We start from the raw sequence: 14,725 nt of genomic DNA, 5'->3' as shown, positions 1-14,725 counted from the left end.
CCGACTTCCTGTAGCCACGTGAGTGCACACACACACACACACGCACACGCCGGCGTGGCCCTGAGACTGGGCCGGGTGGCGCGGCTCGAGCTCAACTACTGCACGCCCGTGCTGGCTCGGAGCGGCGACATCGCCCAGCCGGGGATCAGCTTCGGAGTGGGCGCCGACTTCCTGTAGCCACGTGAGTGCACACACACACACACACACACGCCGGCGTGGCCCTGAGACTGGGCCGGGTGGCGCGGCTCGAGCTCAACTACTGCACGCCCGTGCTGGCTCGGAGCGGCGACATCGCCCAGCCGGGGATCAGCTTTGGAGTGGGCGCCGACTTCCTGTAGCCACGTGAGTGCACACACACACACACACACGCACACGCCGGCGTGGCCCTGAGACTGGGCCGGGTGGCGCGGCTCGAGCTCAACTACTGCACGCCCGTGCTGGCTCGGAGCGGCGACATCGCCCAGCCGGGGATCAGCTTCGGAGTGGGCGCCGACTTCCTGTAGCCACGTGAGTGCACACACACACACACACACACGCACACGCCGGCGTGGCCCTGAGACTGGGCCGGGTGGCGCGGCTCGAGCTCAACTACTGCACGCCCGTGCTGGCTCGGAGCGGCGACATCGCCCAGCCGGGGATCAGCTTCGGAGTGGGCGCCGACTTCCTGTAGCCACGTGAGTGCACACACACACACACACACACGCACACGCCGGCGTGGCCCTGAGACTGGGCCGGGTGGCGCGGCTCGAGCTCAACTACTGCACGCCCGTGCTGGCTCGGAGCGGCGACATCGCCCAGCCGGGGATCAGCTTCGGAGTGGGCGCCGACTTCCTGTAGCCACGTGAGTGCACACACACACACACACACACACACACACACACACACACACACACACACACACACGCCGGCGTGGCCCTGAGACTGGGCCGGGTGGCGCGGCTCGAGCTCAACTACTGCACGCCCGTGCTGGCTCGGAGCGGCGACATCGCCCAGCCGGGGATCAGCTTCGGAGTGGGCGCCGACTTCCTGTAGCCACGTGAGTGCACACACACACACACACACACGCACGCACGCACGCACACACACACACAATATCATTCGAATTGATTCGGCCACTGATCCGAGTTGACTCGACTCGACGGTTCGCGTGGTTCGCGACAAGGTCACGGGCCGCGGAGCCGCAAACTTGAGTTGAGACGGCGAGTCAGGCGGCAGGTGTTGTAAACGGAACCTTCAGGACACCGAATTAAGACTGCATCGAGCAAAATCAGCGAAAAAGGCAGTCACCGTTTAGTCGCTAGCGTTCACATCTCTTGATAAAAAAATTTATAATAAATGTCATTATTATCCCAAAGAGTGTGTTTACAACGAATCACCCTTGAAAATCTGAAATATTTTACAATATAATAAATACACTTATGCAAAGTTGTACCTAAAACGAGATGAACGAGTGTCAGCGTTTAGTAAAATTTGTATAAAAAAATCGATGCTCATGCTATAAAATCGAGTGATTGCGAAAGCCAGATAACTGGACTACAACGAATCAAGCTTTTCCTATTTTTCCTCTTAAAGGCTACAGAGAAATTCAATCGTAAACGTAAACTTTCGTAAAATTTCCATACATCCGCCATATCTGTCAAATTCTCCTTTCAATCAGATGCCCGCTGGGCTTGGTTCAAAGCGGACACGTACCAGGATCTCCCAGTTTGACAGTTTGAAATTCATATCCGTATACGAATGATGATACCAGTGAAAAACTGTGTTCAAAATAAATAGGGTAAATAAATAACGTCACACGGAGATCTAGAGTCATTAAAATTTCGACATCTTTTTATTCACAAGTCATAATACTTAAAAAATATAACAAATTATTTAATAAAATATATGAATACAACCAAATCAGTGTAATTAGCTTCTTCCTAATTCACTTAAAATGAAAAAAGTTTGAAGATTTGTTATTTCTTATTGGAATAAATTTTCATTGTGCTGGTATTCATGTTACGTCATTTTAAAAACATATATGACATAATGTCAATATACTAGATAAACAATTTATCAACAAAATTTTTCACATTTTAGCCTAAGCAATATAAATTATTAAAATTTTATTTATGAAGACGGAGCAATGTTGTTCACATAATTTCAGCAATAAAATTCTTAGTTTCAACTAGTTCTGTTGCTATTCTAAGAGCTATCACGAGCTCTGAAAGTTAATTCAATGATATATCATCAAGAAATTGAAATCAAGACTCGACCTGCAGTCTCAGCGAGTTTTTGTGGCTATATTATCAGTTGAAAGAACGATATTTAAAGCCAATACCAGCAGTGGTCTGTTTTACGAGTACCTATATTGGTTTCATGTGACGATGTTTATATAAATGTATCTATCAAACAACAACGTGCTTTTATTTCATTGATATTCGGTGCAAAACGATAACTCAGTAACGAAATTAAATTATGAGAAATGCCTTTGGTTTTTTTCAGTGAACGTTTATATTTATGAGGTCGTTTATAGGTAAGGTCTTATGTCTTATCAGCGTGGCTTTGGCCTTTGGACATTTTTGTAATGCTTTGTAATAAGATAGGTGAGGTATCTACTTATATCCCTAATTGTAATAACCTTTTTTGAAATGAATTACAATTTAATTATTTAAATAAAAAAGTGGTCCACAATAATATACATCCGTTCGGTCCGCTAAAATAATATAAGTGCCCTTCATAATATTAAGTAGGTATACATATTTAAGATTAACAATCAGTAAACATCATTAATTACAAATTGGGTGAGATATTTCCGACATAAAACCTAAAGGTAAAAGTACAATTTGCTAAGTAAACTGTCAATCTACATTAATTATTATAATAGATAGACTCTTAGAGGTCAGCTTACTGAAGATTATGAACAACATATAGGTACTTTCTAAATAAAATACAATTTGTTTTTCCATGACTCATGTAGGCCTTATTTTACTAGACCATTTAAATTAAAGATGAAATTAATTTATGATAAAAGGTAATAAGGCCCGGTAATATTCTCTGTTATTCTTGAACTTGTACTATGACTCAGACACTGACACTGACAGTGCAAGTAACAAGGCCCGGCTCCGAACCAACATGGTATGGTTTTTTTATAAAACGTGTATTTTTCAAAAGCGCCGGAATATTATTATAACTATTTTGGTATATGAAGAAACATGAACAAATGAGAAATCTATATTGAATTGAATTGGTAATAATATCCTGATTATTTATAAAACTATTTCAGTTAAAATAAAGGTGGGCCTTATATGCCTCACCTAACCCTATTCGTTCACATTTAGATCCTATAGCTATATTTGGTCACTTTGGCCGTCACTATCTATTTGATACCGATTGTACTAACAATTAAAAGTACAGCTCATATGTACTTTTTCCTGTACTGAAACTTATAAGGTATGCCCACCAAATACGCTCATAAGAACGATATATTCGATAGATATAGGCTATGAACTATCTAATGATATACAGGGTGTAATCGTTAAGTGTAGCCAGGCTATAATTCCGTAAATATAACAGATATCAGAAAACTTCAAATTGATATCGAAAGTGCGTTACCCAATGAGTAAAATTACATTAATAACTTTTTTTAAATAAAAACAAAAATATCCCAGACATTAACTCTACTCTAAGACATTAACTCACAAACCCTCCCATACATTTAGTACGACGACTCACCCTTCAAAGAACGTTGGTGTCGTAAGAGATAAAACTGCTTGAGATTCATTATTTGCGATGATAAACTGTAATAAAATAATAAAACTACCGTTTATGAAATAATAAATCTATTATTGGTCGTGAGTCGTCGTACTAAATGTATGGGAAGGTTTGACGTTAATGTTTGGGATATTTCTGCTTTTATTTAAAAAAGTTATTAGGAATCATCCATTAATTACGTCACATTAATTTCTAGGTTTTTTGACCCCTCCCCCCCTCCTTGTCACACTTGGTCACATTTTGCAACTCCCTCCCCACCTGGTGTGACGTCACATTTTAGGTAATTTTGTTTTCAACGAAATGGGCAGTACTAACTCGGCATTATTTAAAAAAAATATATTTTTGGTAAAATAAATATATATAATTTTATAACACAAAACCAATTAGGAACGAAAATTACCTAAATACTTCCAAAACCTCATTATTTAAATGTACTGCGAATAAAAAAATATAAATTAATTTTCGGTTACTGATGAATAGTGATGAAGTTAAAGTGACGTCACAGTGTTTGTGACTCCCCCTCCCCATGTCACAACATGTCACATTTTCTTGACCCCCTCCCCCCCAAAACGTGTGACGTAATTAATGGATGACCCCTTAATGTAATTTTACTCATTGGGTAACGCACTTTCGATAACAATTTGAAGTTTTCTGATATCTGTTATATTTACGAAATTATAGCCTGGCTACACTTAACGATTACGCCCTGTATAAGTTACTTCGGGACGCGTCATGGTCATGGCCCAGAACCCATACTATCCGGGACACAGTTCTTTAATATTATGTGGGGCTAAAAAGGCCCTCTGTCAGTGCAGGTGACAAGGCCCGGTCCCGGGCCTTATTGAACGTATGAGATGGAATAGTAAATTTAAATATTTTAATATAGGTAATTATGAGTTTTTTGATTTCCCGATGAGTTTTAAGTAAGCATCACTTACTGACTTATAAAAGTATAAGCGTAGTACCTGCATTCTATTAGATGTTTTTAAAGCCTTATTATCAATAGAGCTTTAAAAATTAAGTTATAAGTAAAATATAATAAGCGTGTTTAGTTGTAAAAAATATGTTACAAGACCTATATATAACTAATGAAGGGATAATTTTAGATATAAGTAGTTCACTTCGAGTAGGTAAAAAAGACGATTTCTTATATCTTTAATAATAAAACTCCTAGTTTTAATTTGGTCTATGTCTACAAACCGCATATACCTACCATCGCACACCACCACACTGTTAACTGACAGTTCGTAAACCTTATTACAAAAGGCATAAGGTCTACCGATGGACAGTTAAGAGCGTCGCCGTTTGTACCTATCTTAATACAAAAGTCAACAACGAAAATAAATAATTACCTAATATGTCACATACCTATGACATGACATGAACAAACAAGGAAAGCTATATATAAAAAGTGTTTTTTCTCTGTCTTCTCACAAAGGAAAGTTTGACAGTTTTAATTCCTCAAAGGAGGTCAGTAGTTAACACTAAACTCGAAACAGCACCTTTAAAAAACATTAGGGGTCACTGACCTGTCCCAGTAAATTGAGGTAGTGTGCGTGAGCTGCGTTTGTGCGTGAAATGGGGTAATTTGACAGAATCTGAAAATTTACCCTCCTCTACGCCCTCTTAAGGTTTAGTTTTGAATGGCCATACTAGCAGTGAACTCGACTCGGGATGGCGAATCAAACGGCAGTTATTGTAAAAAGAACCTTCGGGCTGTCGAATTAAGGTTTATTTTTGAATGGCCTTAGTAGCAGTGTGATAGCGTTGACTCGGCTCGGAGAGATGGCCAATTGGCGATTCATTCGCCGAGTTAGCGGATCGGATACCAAGTTACCAGTTAGTTTAGTGGCCGAGTTGATTCGGATTGCCAATAGTCTTGATTCGAATCAACTCATCTGTAAGTTGATTCGGATTATTCGAATCAGATAACTCGACTCGCCCTTCGCTAGTCTCACGTATGACAATTAATGATCTAACATTGTTTCAGGTACTGTACGCGAATCTCCGAAATCGTGATCGCCATGTCAATGCGCACTAAACGCAGACGCGTCAAAAACTCTATAGCATTCAATATCATAGTATAGCCGAATATTAACGTTTTATTTCTTTCAAATATCTGCGTCTCAGTAAAATTACGTACAAACACCAACACTCCTACCTGTCCATCGGTGGACCTTATTACAAAAGACAAGGTCCACCGATGGACAGTTAACAGTGTGGGCGATGGTACCTCAAGTAAAACGACGAAAAACGACGAACTACTATAGAAAATTGCCTTTGTTAAGGTACAATATGATTTTTTTCATATCATTGGTACTTTTGGTCAGTACCGGTATTAGAAAATACCAGACGGTACCATTTTTAAAATCTTGTCGGCAACTGACTATTTTATTGAATTTCGAACAAGGCAAGTTTATATGAAATATGACAGTCATTAATAATTCGTCAATAGCAGTGGGCAAAAATCTAATTAAAATAATATTTAATTCAGTTATTTAAACTTCAAATTAATGATCAAGTGTGTGAAATGTTAATATGATGTTCATTATAATCATTATACCTATATAAACTATTATGGAAAATTTAATTTAGTTTTTGACCATTTCTATTGATAATAACTAAATAGTCAGTTTAAATATCGGCCTTAAAGTATAAGTAAGCAACAGAGGTGAAATTGTAATGATACATTTTGGTTGATTCCATGATATTATGTAAAAACAGGTTTATTTTCAATATGTTTTCAGAGCAGTTGTAATAAATAGTGATGTGATAGTTGTTGAAATAAATTATTGTTTTTATTCGAATTGTTTTATTTATCTAACAACATAGTTAACAATAAATTACACTAATTAACTACAAATATATTTACAATTTCATTATAAAGATAAAATTTTCATTTTGGATGTAGCAGGGATAGCCTTGGAAAAATTCTAAAGCTTAAGGTTTGAAACTATGGACTAACAATTCCCTATAAGGATATAATACCATTCGCAAAATTTCAACCCCCCACTACCTACTATCCCCTAGGGGGTCACCCTAGGGGGGGTTTATTTTTTTTATTTCGTACAATTATTATTGTGGCTCATCGAACATATAAGTCTCCAAACCCTTTCTTTTCGTGAAAAATATAACAAAATAAAATTGTAACACATTGTAAAAACTTGTAAGGTTCGCTCGCACCCGAGCTCCATACGTCGCCATTTTTAGTGTCCCCACTTTACTCGTAGCGTCTTTTTTGACAACCCTACTGTATTCTTGTGCGGTGTCGGCATTTACGCAAACATCAAAGGCGTCGGTCCACTGTTACTTTTTACACTGTGGTTATAGTTTCAAACTGCAAGCTTTGAAGGCAATTTTTTCAACAATATCGATGCGGAGCTTATGCGGATGTCGAACAAGTAGGTACAGGAACGTCTTAGCGGCGGCGTAAGTGCTCTAGGTAATTTCGTCATTACCTATAACGAAATCGTCTAGATCCAGAAATGTCGGACAAGTTATTTTTTATTAAATATAACGCACATATATTCTTGCTCAAATACAAAAGTTTAGGTTAGTTTAGGTTAAGGTTGACTGGTAGAGAATGCCTTATGGCATTAAGTCCGCCTTTTGTACTATAAGATTTTTCTTTTGTGCAATAAAGATTAAATAAATACATAAATAAATAAATAAATAAAAGTTTCGTTTTTTTTTAAATAAAAATTACTAAAAATGTATAATATGACGTTTTTTAAGTACCTAATCTTGACATCCGCATCCGCATCCACGGATTTGAGCCTTTAAATACCCGCATCCGCGGACGTAAAAAAATCTGCATGCGCAACATCCCTGGTACTACAGCATCTGTACTCCAATAATGAGATATCAGCCGGAGAGGTCCTGCATGTAGAGGTTCTGGTAGTGCAGCTGCGACTGCAGCATGTCGTTCTCGTTTGGTTCCACGTTCAGGGGCGGGATCAGCGCCGCCGCCACAGTTCTGCGCCAAAACAAGGTTTTATTAAATCTATTTTTTTAAAGGTCACGCAGTGACGATGTCAGTTGTCGCCAATCGAGAACCTTTCTGCCCCATCGGCCATCGGTTCTGCGAGCAATCTGATCCGCCCACTGCCACTAAGTCTCGCAATTCTCTGAGCTATGTCGTCTTTGATTCTCCTGCGGTACATTTCTGACTCGATCAGGGGTCGCAAACCGGTATTTTGTCCATACAAAAATACCGGTATTATTACGTTCCTTTCCGTTCTTTAGTTTATTATTTCATTTTTAATAGGACCATCTGATACAAAGTTTACTTTGACGACCGGTCTGGCCTAGTGGGTAGTGACCCTGCCTGCGAAGCCGATGGTCCTGGGTTCGAAACCCAGTAAGGGCATTTATTTGTATGATGATACAGATATTTGTTCCTGAGTCATGGGTGTTTTCTATGTATTTAAGTATTTGTATATTATATATATCGTTGTCTGAGTACCCACAACACAAGCCTTCTTGAGCTTACTGTGGGACTTAGTCAATCTGTGTAAGAATGTCCTAGAGTATTTATTTATTTATTATTTATAAAGTTGTTAGCTAAATACATGATTCAGTCCTACGTAAAGAGCATGAAATAATTCAAAATATTGGGCTATTTCGGGGTTTAAAAAAAACCGCCCCTCCGCAGAAGTTGAAGGTGGCGCACGCATGCTCCACGGGGAGTATTTGCGCGGTCAGTCCCGCCTGTCTCGTATGTACATCCATGGCACACTCACCGCCCCTCCGCGTTGAGGAAGTTGAAGGTAGCGCACGCATGCTCCACGGGGAGTATCTGCGCGGTCAGTCCCGCCTGTCTCGTATGTACATCCATGGCTCACTCACCGCCCCTCCGCGTTGAGGAAGTTGAAGGTAGCGCACGCATGCTCCACGGGGAGTATCTGCGCGGTCAGTCCCGCCTGTCTCGTATGTACATCCATGGCTCACTCACCGCCCCTCCGCGTTGAGGAAGTTGAAGGTGGCGCACGCATGCTCCACGGGGAGTATCTGCGCGGTCAGTCCCGCCTGTCTCGTATGTACATCCATGGCTCACTCACCGCCCCTCCGCGTTGAGGAAGTTGAAGGTAGCGCACGCATGCTCCACGGGGAGTATCTGCGCGGTCAGTCCCGCCTGTCTCGTATGTACATCCATGGCTCACTCACCGCCCCTCCGCGTTGAGGAAGTTGAAGGTGGCGCACGCATGCTCCACGGGGAGTATCTGCGCGGTCAGTCCCGCCTGTCTCGTATGTACATCCATGGCTCACTCACCGCCCCTCCGCGTTGAGGAAGTTGAAGGTGGCGCACGCATGCTCCACGGGGAGTATCTGCGCGGTCAGTCCCGCCTGTCTCGTATGTACATCCATGGCACACTCACCGTCGCTCCGCGTTGAGGAAGTTGAAGGTGGCGCACGCATGCTCCACGGGGAGTATCTGCGCGGTCAGTCCCGCCTGTCTCGTATGTACATCCATGGCACACTCACCGTCGCTCCGCGTTGAGGAAGTTGAAGGTGGCGCACGCATGCTCCACGGGGAGTATCTGCGCGGTCAGTCCCGCCTGTCTCGTATGTACATCCATGGCACACTCACCGTCCCTCCGCGTTGAGGAAGTTGAAGGTGGCACACGCATGCTCCACGGGGAGTATCTGCGCGGTCAGTCCCGCCTGTCTCGTATGTACATCCATGGCACACTCACCGCCCCTCCGCGTTGAGAAAGTTGAAGGTGGCACACGCATGCTCCACGGGTAGTATCTGCGCGGTCAGTCCCGCCTGTTTCGTATGTACATCCATAGCACACTCACCGTCCCTCCGCGTTGAGGAAGTTGAAGGTGGCGCACGCATGCTCCACGGGTAGTATCTGCGCGGTCAGTCCCGCCTGTCTCGTATGTACATCCATAGCACACTCACCGTCCCTCCGCGTTGAGGAAGTTGAAGGTGGCGCACGCATGCTCCACGGGGAGTATCTGCGCGGTCAGTCCCGCCTGTCTCGTATGTACATCCATGGCACACTCACCGCCCCTCCGCGTTGAGAAAGTTGAAGGTGGCACACGCATGCTCCACGGGTAGTATCTGCGCGGTCAGTCCCGCCTGTTTCGTATGTACATCCATGGCACACTCACCGCCCCTCCGCGTTGAGAAAGTTGAAGGTGGCACACGCATGCTCCACGGGTAGTATCTGCGCGGTCAGTCCCGCCTGTCTCGTATGTACATCCATGGCACACTCACCGCCCCTCCGCGTTGAGGAAGTTGAAGGTGGCACACGCATGCTCCACGGGTAGTATCTGCGCGGTCAGTCCCGCCTGTCTCGTATGTACATCCATGGCACACTCACCGCCCCTCCGCGTTGAGAAAGTTGAAGGTGGCACACGCATGCTCCACGGGTAGTATCTGCGCGGTCAGTCCCGCCTGTCTCGTATGTACATCCATGGCACACTCACCGCCCCTCCGCGTTGAGGAAGTTGAAGGTGGCACACGCATGCTCCACGGGTAGTATCTGCGCGGTCAGTCCCGCCTGTCTCGTATGTACATCCATGGCACACTCACCGCCCCTCCGCGTTGAGAAAGTTGAAGGTGGCACACGCATGCTCCACGGGTAGTATCTGCGCGGTCAGTCCCGCCTGTTTCGTATGTACATCCATGGCTCACTCACCGCCCCTCCGCGTTGAGGAAGTTGAAGGTGGCGCACGCATGCTCCACGGGGAGTATCTCCGCGGTCAGTCCCGCCTGTTTCGCCGCCATGAACACCTTCGTTATCGTGCTGCGCTCTTTACTCTCCATACCGATCACCTGCGGAGAGAGATATCATACAAATCAGGGATGTTGCGAATATTCGCATCCGCGCAACATTCGCATCCGCATAAAATCGATGCGGAGCATCCGCACGATGCGGATGTCGACCAAGTCGGTAACAGGAACGTATTAGCGGCGGCGCCGGTGGCGTAAGTGCTAGGTAATTTCGTCATTATATATAACGAAATCGTCTAGATCCAGAAAAGTTGGCGAAGTTACTGTTCATTAAATAAAACGCACCTACATTCTTGCTCAAATACTAAACGTTTCGTTTTTTTTAAATAAAAAAATGCTAAAAATTTAATATTTAACGTTTTTTATAAGTACCAAATCTTGACATCCGCATCCGCGGATGTGAGGCTTTAAATATCCGCATCCGCAACATACAAATGGCTGAAAAAGTAGAGTACCACCACACGGTTTAGGGTCAAAGCTATAGTCTGTATCGTTAGGTGTTTAACCCTTATCTTGGCAAGGCTCAAAATATCTTAAATATAAAAAATTTTTTAGTTTTTTGTCACCTATTGAGCATACTAAACTATTAAAAAATAAGAAAAAAAATCCAGGATTTTCCAGTTTCGGAAAATCATATGTATCATATTTGATACAATGCCAATAACTCGACAAAATAGTTACCTACTTTTTAGACGAAAAATGAAGATTTTAATAAAAATAAAACATGTAATGCAGCAGAAATTAGCATTTACTGCTAATTAAACGCAATCTAAACCATCATATGACTATTAAACCTGTAAAAATAAATTATATCTACCAATACCTGATCACATGGGCGGAAAATTAGATCCCGTAAAGTTTCAAAAAAGTCGTCAGCAAAAAGTTGAGTAAAATATGAAAAGTAAACAAATAATTAAAAGTAAAAAAAAAATTTTTTTTTTTTTACTTTGGGGCCATTTTTTGCCATACACATATTTTTCAGTGCTACGGGCTACGGCGTAGCAATAATGCTACAGCGTACGAATATATAGTTAAATAACATCTAGTACTTAAAAAAATCAAAGTTTAATAACTAAATAATACGACAACTAATATGAAATAATTGAAGCATGTTTTGTAACCCCACAAAAATTAAAAAATTAAAAAATCATGTAAAAATATTTTGACGACAACTTGGTAATGTATTAAATGTAATACAATCCTTTTGATATGAGTTCTTGGCAGTGTATCAAATATAATACATAACAGTTTCATGTAAGATTCTGTGTATTAAATGTTTTTAAATTCGAAGGCATTGTAAATATGTATGCACTAAGAGACAGTAAAGATATCAAAATGTAGATTATGGAAAAATATATACCAACATAAGAAATAAATGCAAAACTTCCAGTACGAACCGAAATCTATTGTTTCCGTGGCGCCATGTTGATTATTACTAATTAATTTACAATGACACTCGTGTCAATTATTTTTTTCTATAAGTAAGGAGGGTAGCTCGACATATTGATGGCAGAATTATTGTGTGAGGTAATAAAGTGAACCTGCTAGATTTTTTGAAGTTCCATGTATCACGGGTGTTACGATGCCAAGATAAGGGTTAAACAGAAGTAAACAAACAATTTGTACATTTTCGGATAGTATAACTACCTACATTATGTAGGTTAACCAACTAAATACAAAACCGCCTGGATCAGTCACTGAATAACCTGACTTTAACCTACATTATTTGGTCATGTAATGTTCTCATCTACTACCCTCAACTGGCTTAAGGAGCCTTTTGAGGGTAGATTTTGTTTACTTTTATTTAAATACCTAAAGATACAGAGTATACTGCAGGGGCCTCTTAATACAGTAAAATTATACATTTTGCGTTTGCGTCAAATCCGGTAGTTCTGATTTTTTGCAGGCATGTTTATGATGTTGGCCCAATGAATAATCCAAGTTTGTGACCTCGAGCGCCGAACGCAACTTTGTCAAAAATCGAATAAACCGCAATTTTTTTTAGATTTGGGCGATTATAACCCTAAAGTACTAGTTTTTGATAGTAACTTCCTAGGGCGTTTTTAAAGTAGACTAAATTTGCTACAATAAGACCCTGGAATTGTCTCTGTACATCTAATATTTTCCGAGATAAAGCCTTTCAAAATTTTATGATTTTACATCAGTTCTTAGGTATAATATAAGGGATATGTAGGTAATTTATATGGAATTCATCACCGCCACTTTCTAAAAACTATTTATTTTCCATAAAAAAATGTATGAGTGCCTATTTTGCTAAAAATATTTTTTTTTTGGAAAATAAATATTTTGTAGAACGTGGCGGTGATGAATTCCAACCTATCCCTTATATTATACCTAAGAACTGATGTAAAATTATAAAATTTTGAAAGGCTTTATCTCGGAAAATATTAAATGTACAGAGACAATTCTAGTGTCTTATTGTAGCAAATTTAGTCTACTTTAAAAACGCCCTAGAAAGTTACTATCAAAAACTAGTACTTTAGGGTTATAATCACACAAATCTAAAAAAAATTGCGGTTTATTAGATTTTTGACAAAGGTGCGTTCGGCGCTCGAGGTCACAAACTTGGATTATTCATTGGGCCAACATCATAAACATGCCTGCAAAAAATCAGAACTACCGGATTTGACGCAAAAGAGCCAGGGGGCCGATTTTTGAATTTCGATCGCTCGATTTCGTCACTCGAAAATCGGTGGAAAACGGTGAAATGCTAATTTTTGAAATACGAGCGATAGAAATTTGGAATCTATTGGTATTGACCACTCGATTTCAATTCTATTAGTAGAATTTAAATGCCTAGTAGTGGAGATATTATTTAACGAATTACACGAAATCGAGTGGTCGAATTTCAAAAATCGGCCCCCAGGTTACAAAATTCGACAAAGTTACTGGATTATCTGGTAATTATGTTTTTATTACACTTTTTAGAAAATAAATGATTCTATTCTTATTCTCATCATACTCACAATAAGGTCCATTTTAGGTTCTAGCATTTTGAACAGCCTCAGAGACTCCGGTGTGATGGCGTCGGAGTGCGGCACCTGCCACGACAGGATGGTGCGGGGGAAGATGGCCAGCGGACCCAGGACTGTGATACCATTGTTTAACCGGAACCCGTACTGCAGCAATGTAATGAAATAAAAACTTATGTTATTAGGGATCTTGGCAATAATTATTTATTTATGTTATGGAGATCCAACAACTATCTATACAGGGTATCCCAAATTAATAAGAGATGGAAAGCCAATTACAGGATCACACATGTAGCTACAGATCATAATAATATTACAGAAGACAGAGGGCCTATCGCAAACCACGTCACGTCGACATGTTGCCTCTCTGTTGCACTTGTAAATTTGTACGTAAGAGTGACAGTAAATGTACAGGATGACATAGTGGTGATACAAACCGTGGCATAAGCGTCGATCATCAGCCCCAGATCTTGTTCCTGGTTCAGCACACGCACTGTGGTTTTGCCCTCCCCTTCATACGCTGCTTTGTGAGTCCGAACAAAACTGCAACGAAAATCTTGGTTCTAAAGGGGCCCACAGATTACCAGTTCGCCGGACGATATTAGCCTGTCATTTGTTTGGAGCCATAAAATTTTGCTTTTAACTGACAGACTGATATCATCTGGCGAACCGGTAATCAGTGGGCCCCTTAACTGGACTTGTAAGTGTCCAGTATTAATTGAACTATCAAGTTGCTTATCGTAAAGACAGTTGTAACGATAAATGGGGAAACCTATAAAATAAAAAGCCAATTAGAATGGGAAAAATAAACTTACAAGTAAATTTTTTTTAATATTTAGATTGTAACAAGATAGAGCTTGACAAGAACTTGGTAAACACTGTTTAACATAAATCATAACCGCAACCCTTGTAAACGCTACTATTGTTATTAAAAAAAAGGAATATTTGTGTAAAATGTTACAAAATATAACTAACCTCAACAACGGCGTAGTTCGCTTAGATGCTGTTCTAACGCGGGTAGCTATGCTCGGAAACATTTTTCTTGTAGTTAACGATAAATTATAACTGAATTAACTACGTACAATTACATTAACGATAGAAATTCATGGAAGAAAATCCGTTTGTTTTGCTCGTTTGACAGTCAGCTTTTGAGGTTATGTCAAAATGTCATAAAATCACAAAATGACATTTGTCGAACGAAATAAGTTTTGAAATTTCATTACAAAATTATTGA

The 14,725-nt window shown here is 40.9% G+C and overlaps 2 protein-coding genes across 2 annotated transcripts in view; one reads left to right on the top strand and one right to left on the bottom strand.

Annotated features, from left to right (window-relative positions):
- LOC134677889 (uncharacterized) overlaps nt 1-14,725 on the top strand; it is a 67,039-nt gene that overhangs the window by 43,138 nt on the left and 9,176 nt on the right. The window lies entirely within an intron of this gene.
- On the bottom strand, nt 6,554-14,646 carry LOC134677900 (NADH dehydrogenase [ubiquinone] 1 alpha subcomplex assembly factor 3). The gene is made up of 5 exons (XM_063536345.1): nt 14,467-14,646; nt 13,929-14,034; nt 13,486-13,638; nt 10,404-10,540; nt 6,554-7,729 (listed from the first exon to the last, which is right to left on the bottom strand). The coding sequence occupies exons 1-5, from the start codon at nt 14,526-14,528 to the stop codon at nt 7,618-7,620; spliced, it is 570 nt and encodes a 189-aa protein (XP_063392415.1). The 5' UTR covers nt 14,529-14,646; the 3' UTR covers nt 6,554-7,617.

This window comes from Cydia fagiglandana, chromosome 27, assembly GCF_963556715.1.
Source record: "Cydia fagiglandana chromosome 27, ilCydFagi1.1, whole genome shotgun sequence".
In the NCBI taxonomy this organism is placed as follows: domain Eukaryota; kingdom Metazoa; phylum Arthropoda; class Insecta; order Lepidoptera; family Tortricidae; genus Cydia; species Cydia fagiglandana.
The sequence above is the reverse complement of the archived record's forward strand: the minus strand, read 5'-3'. Positions and strand labels throughout refer to the sequence as shown.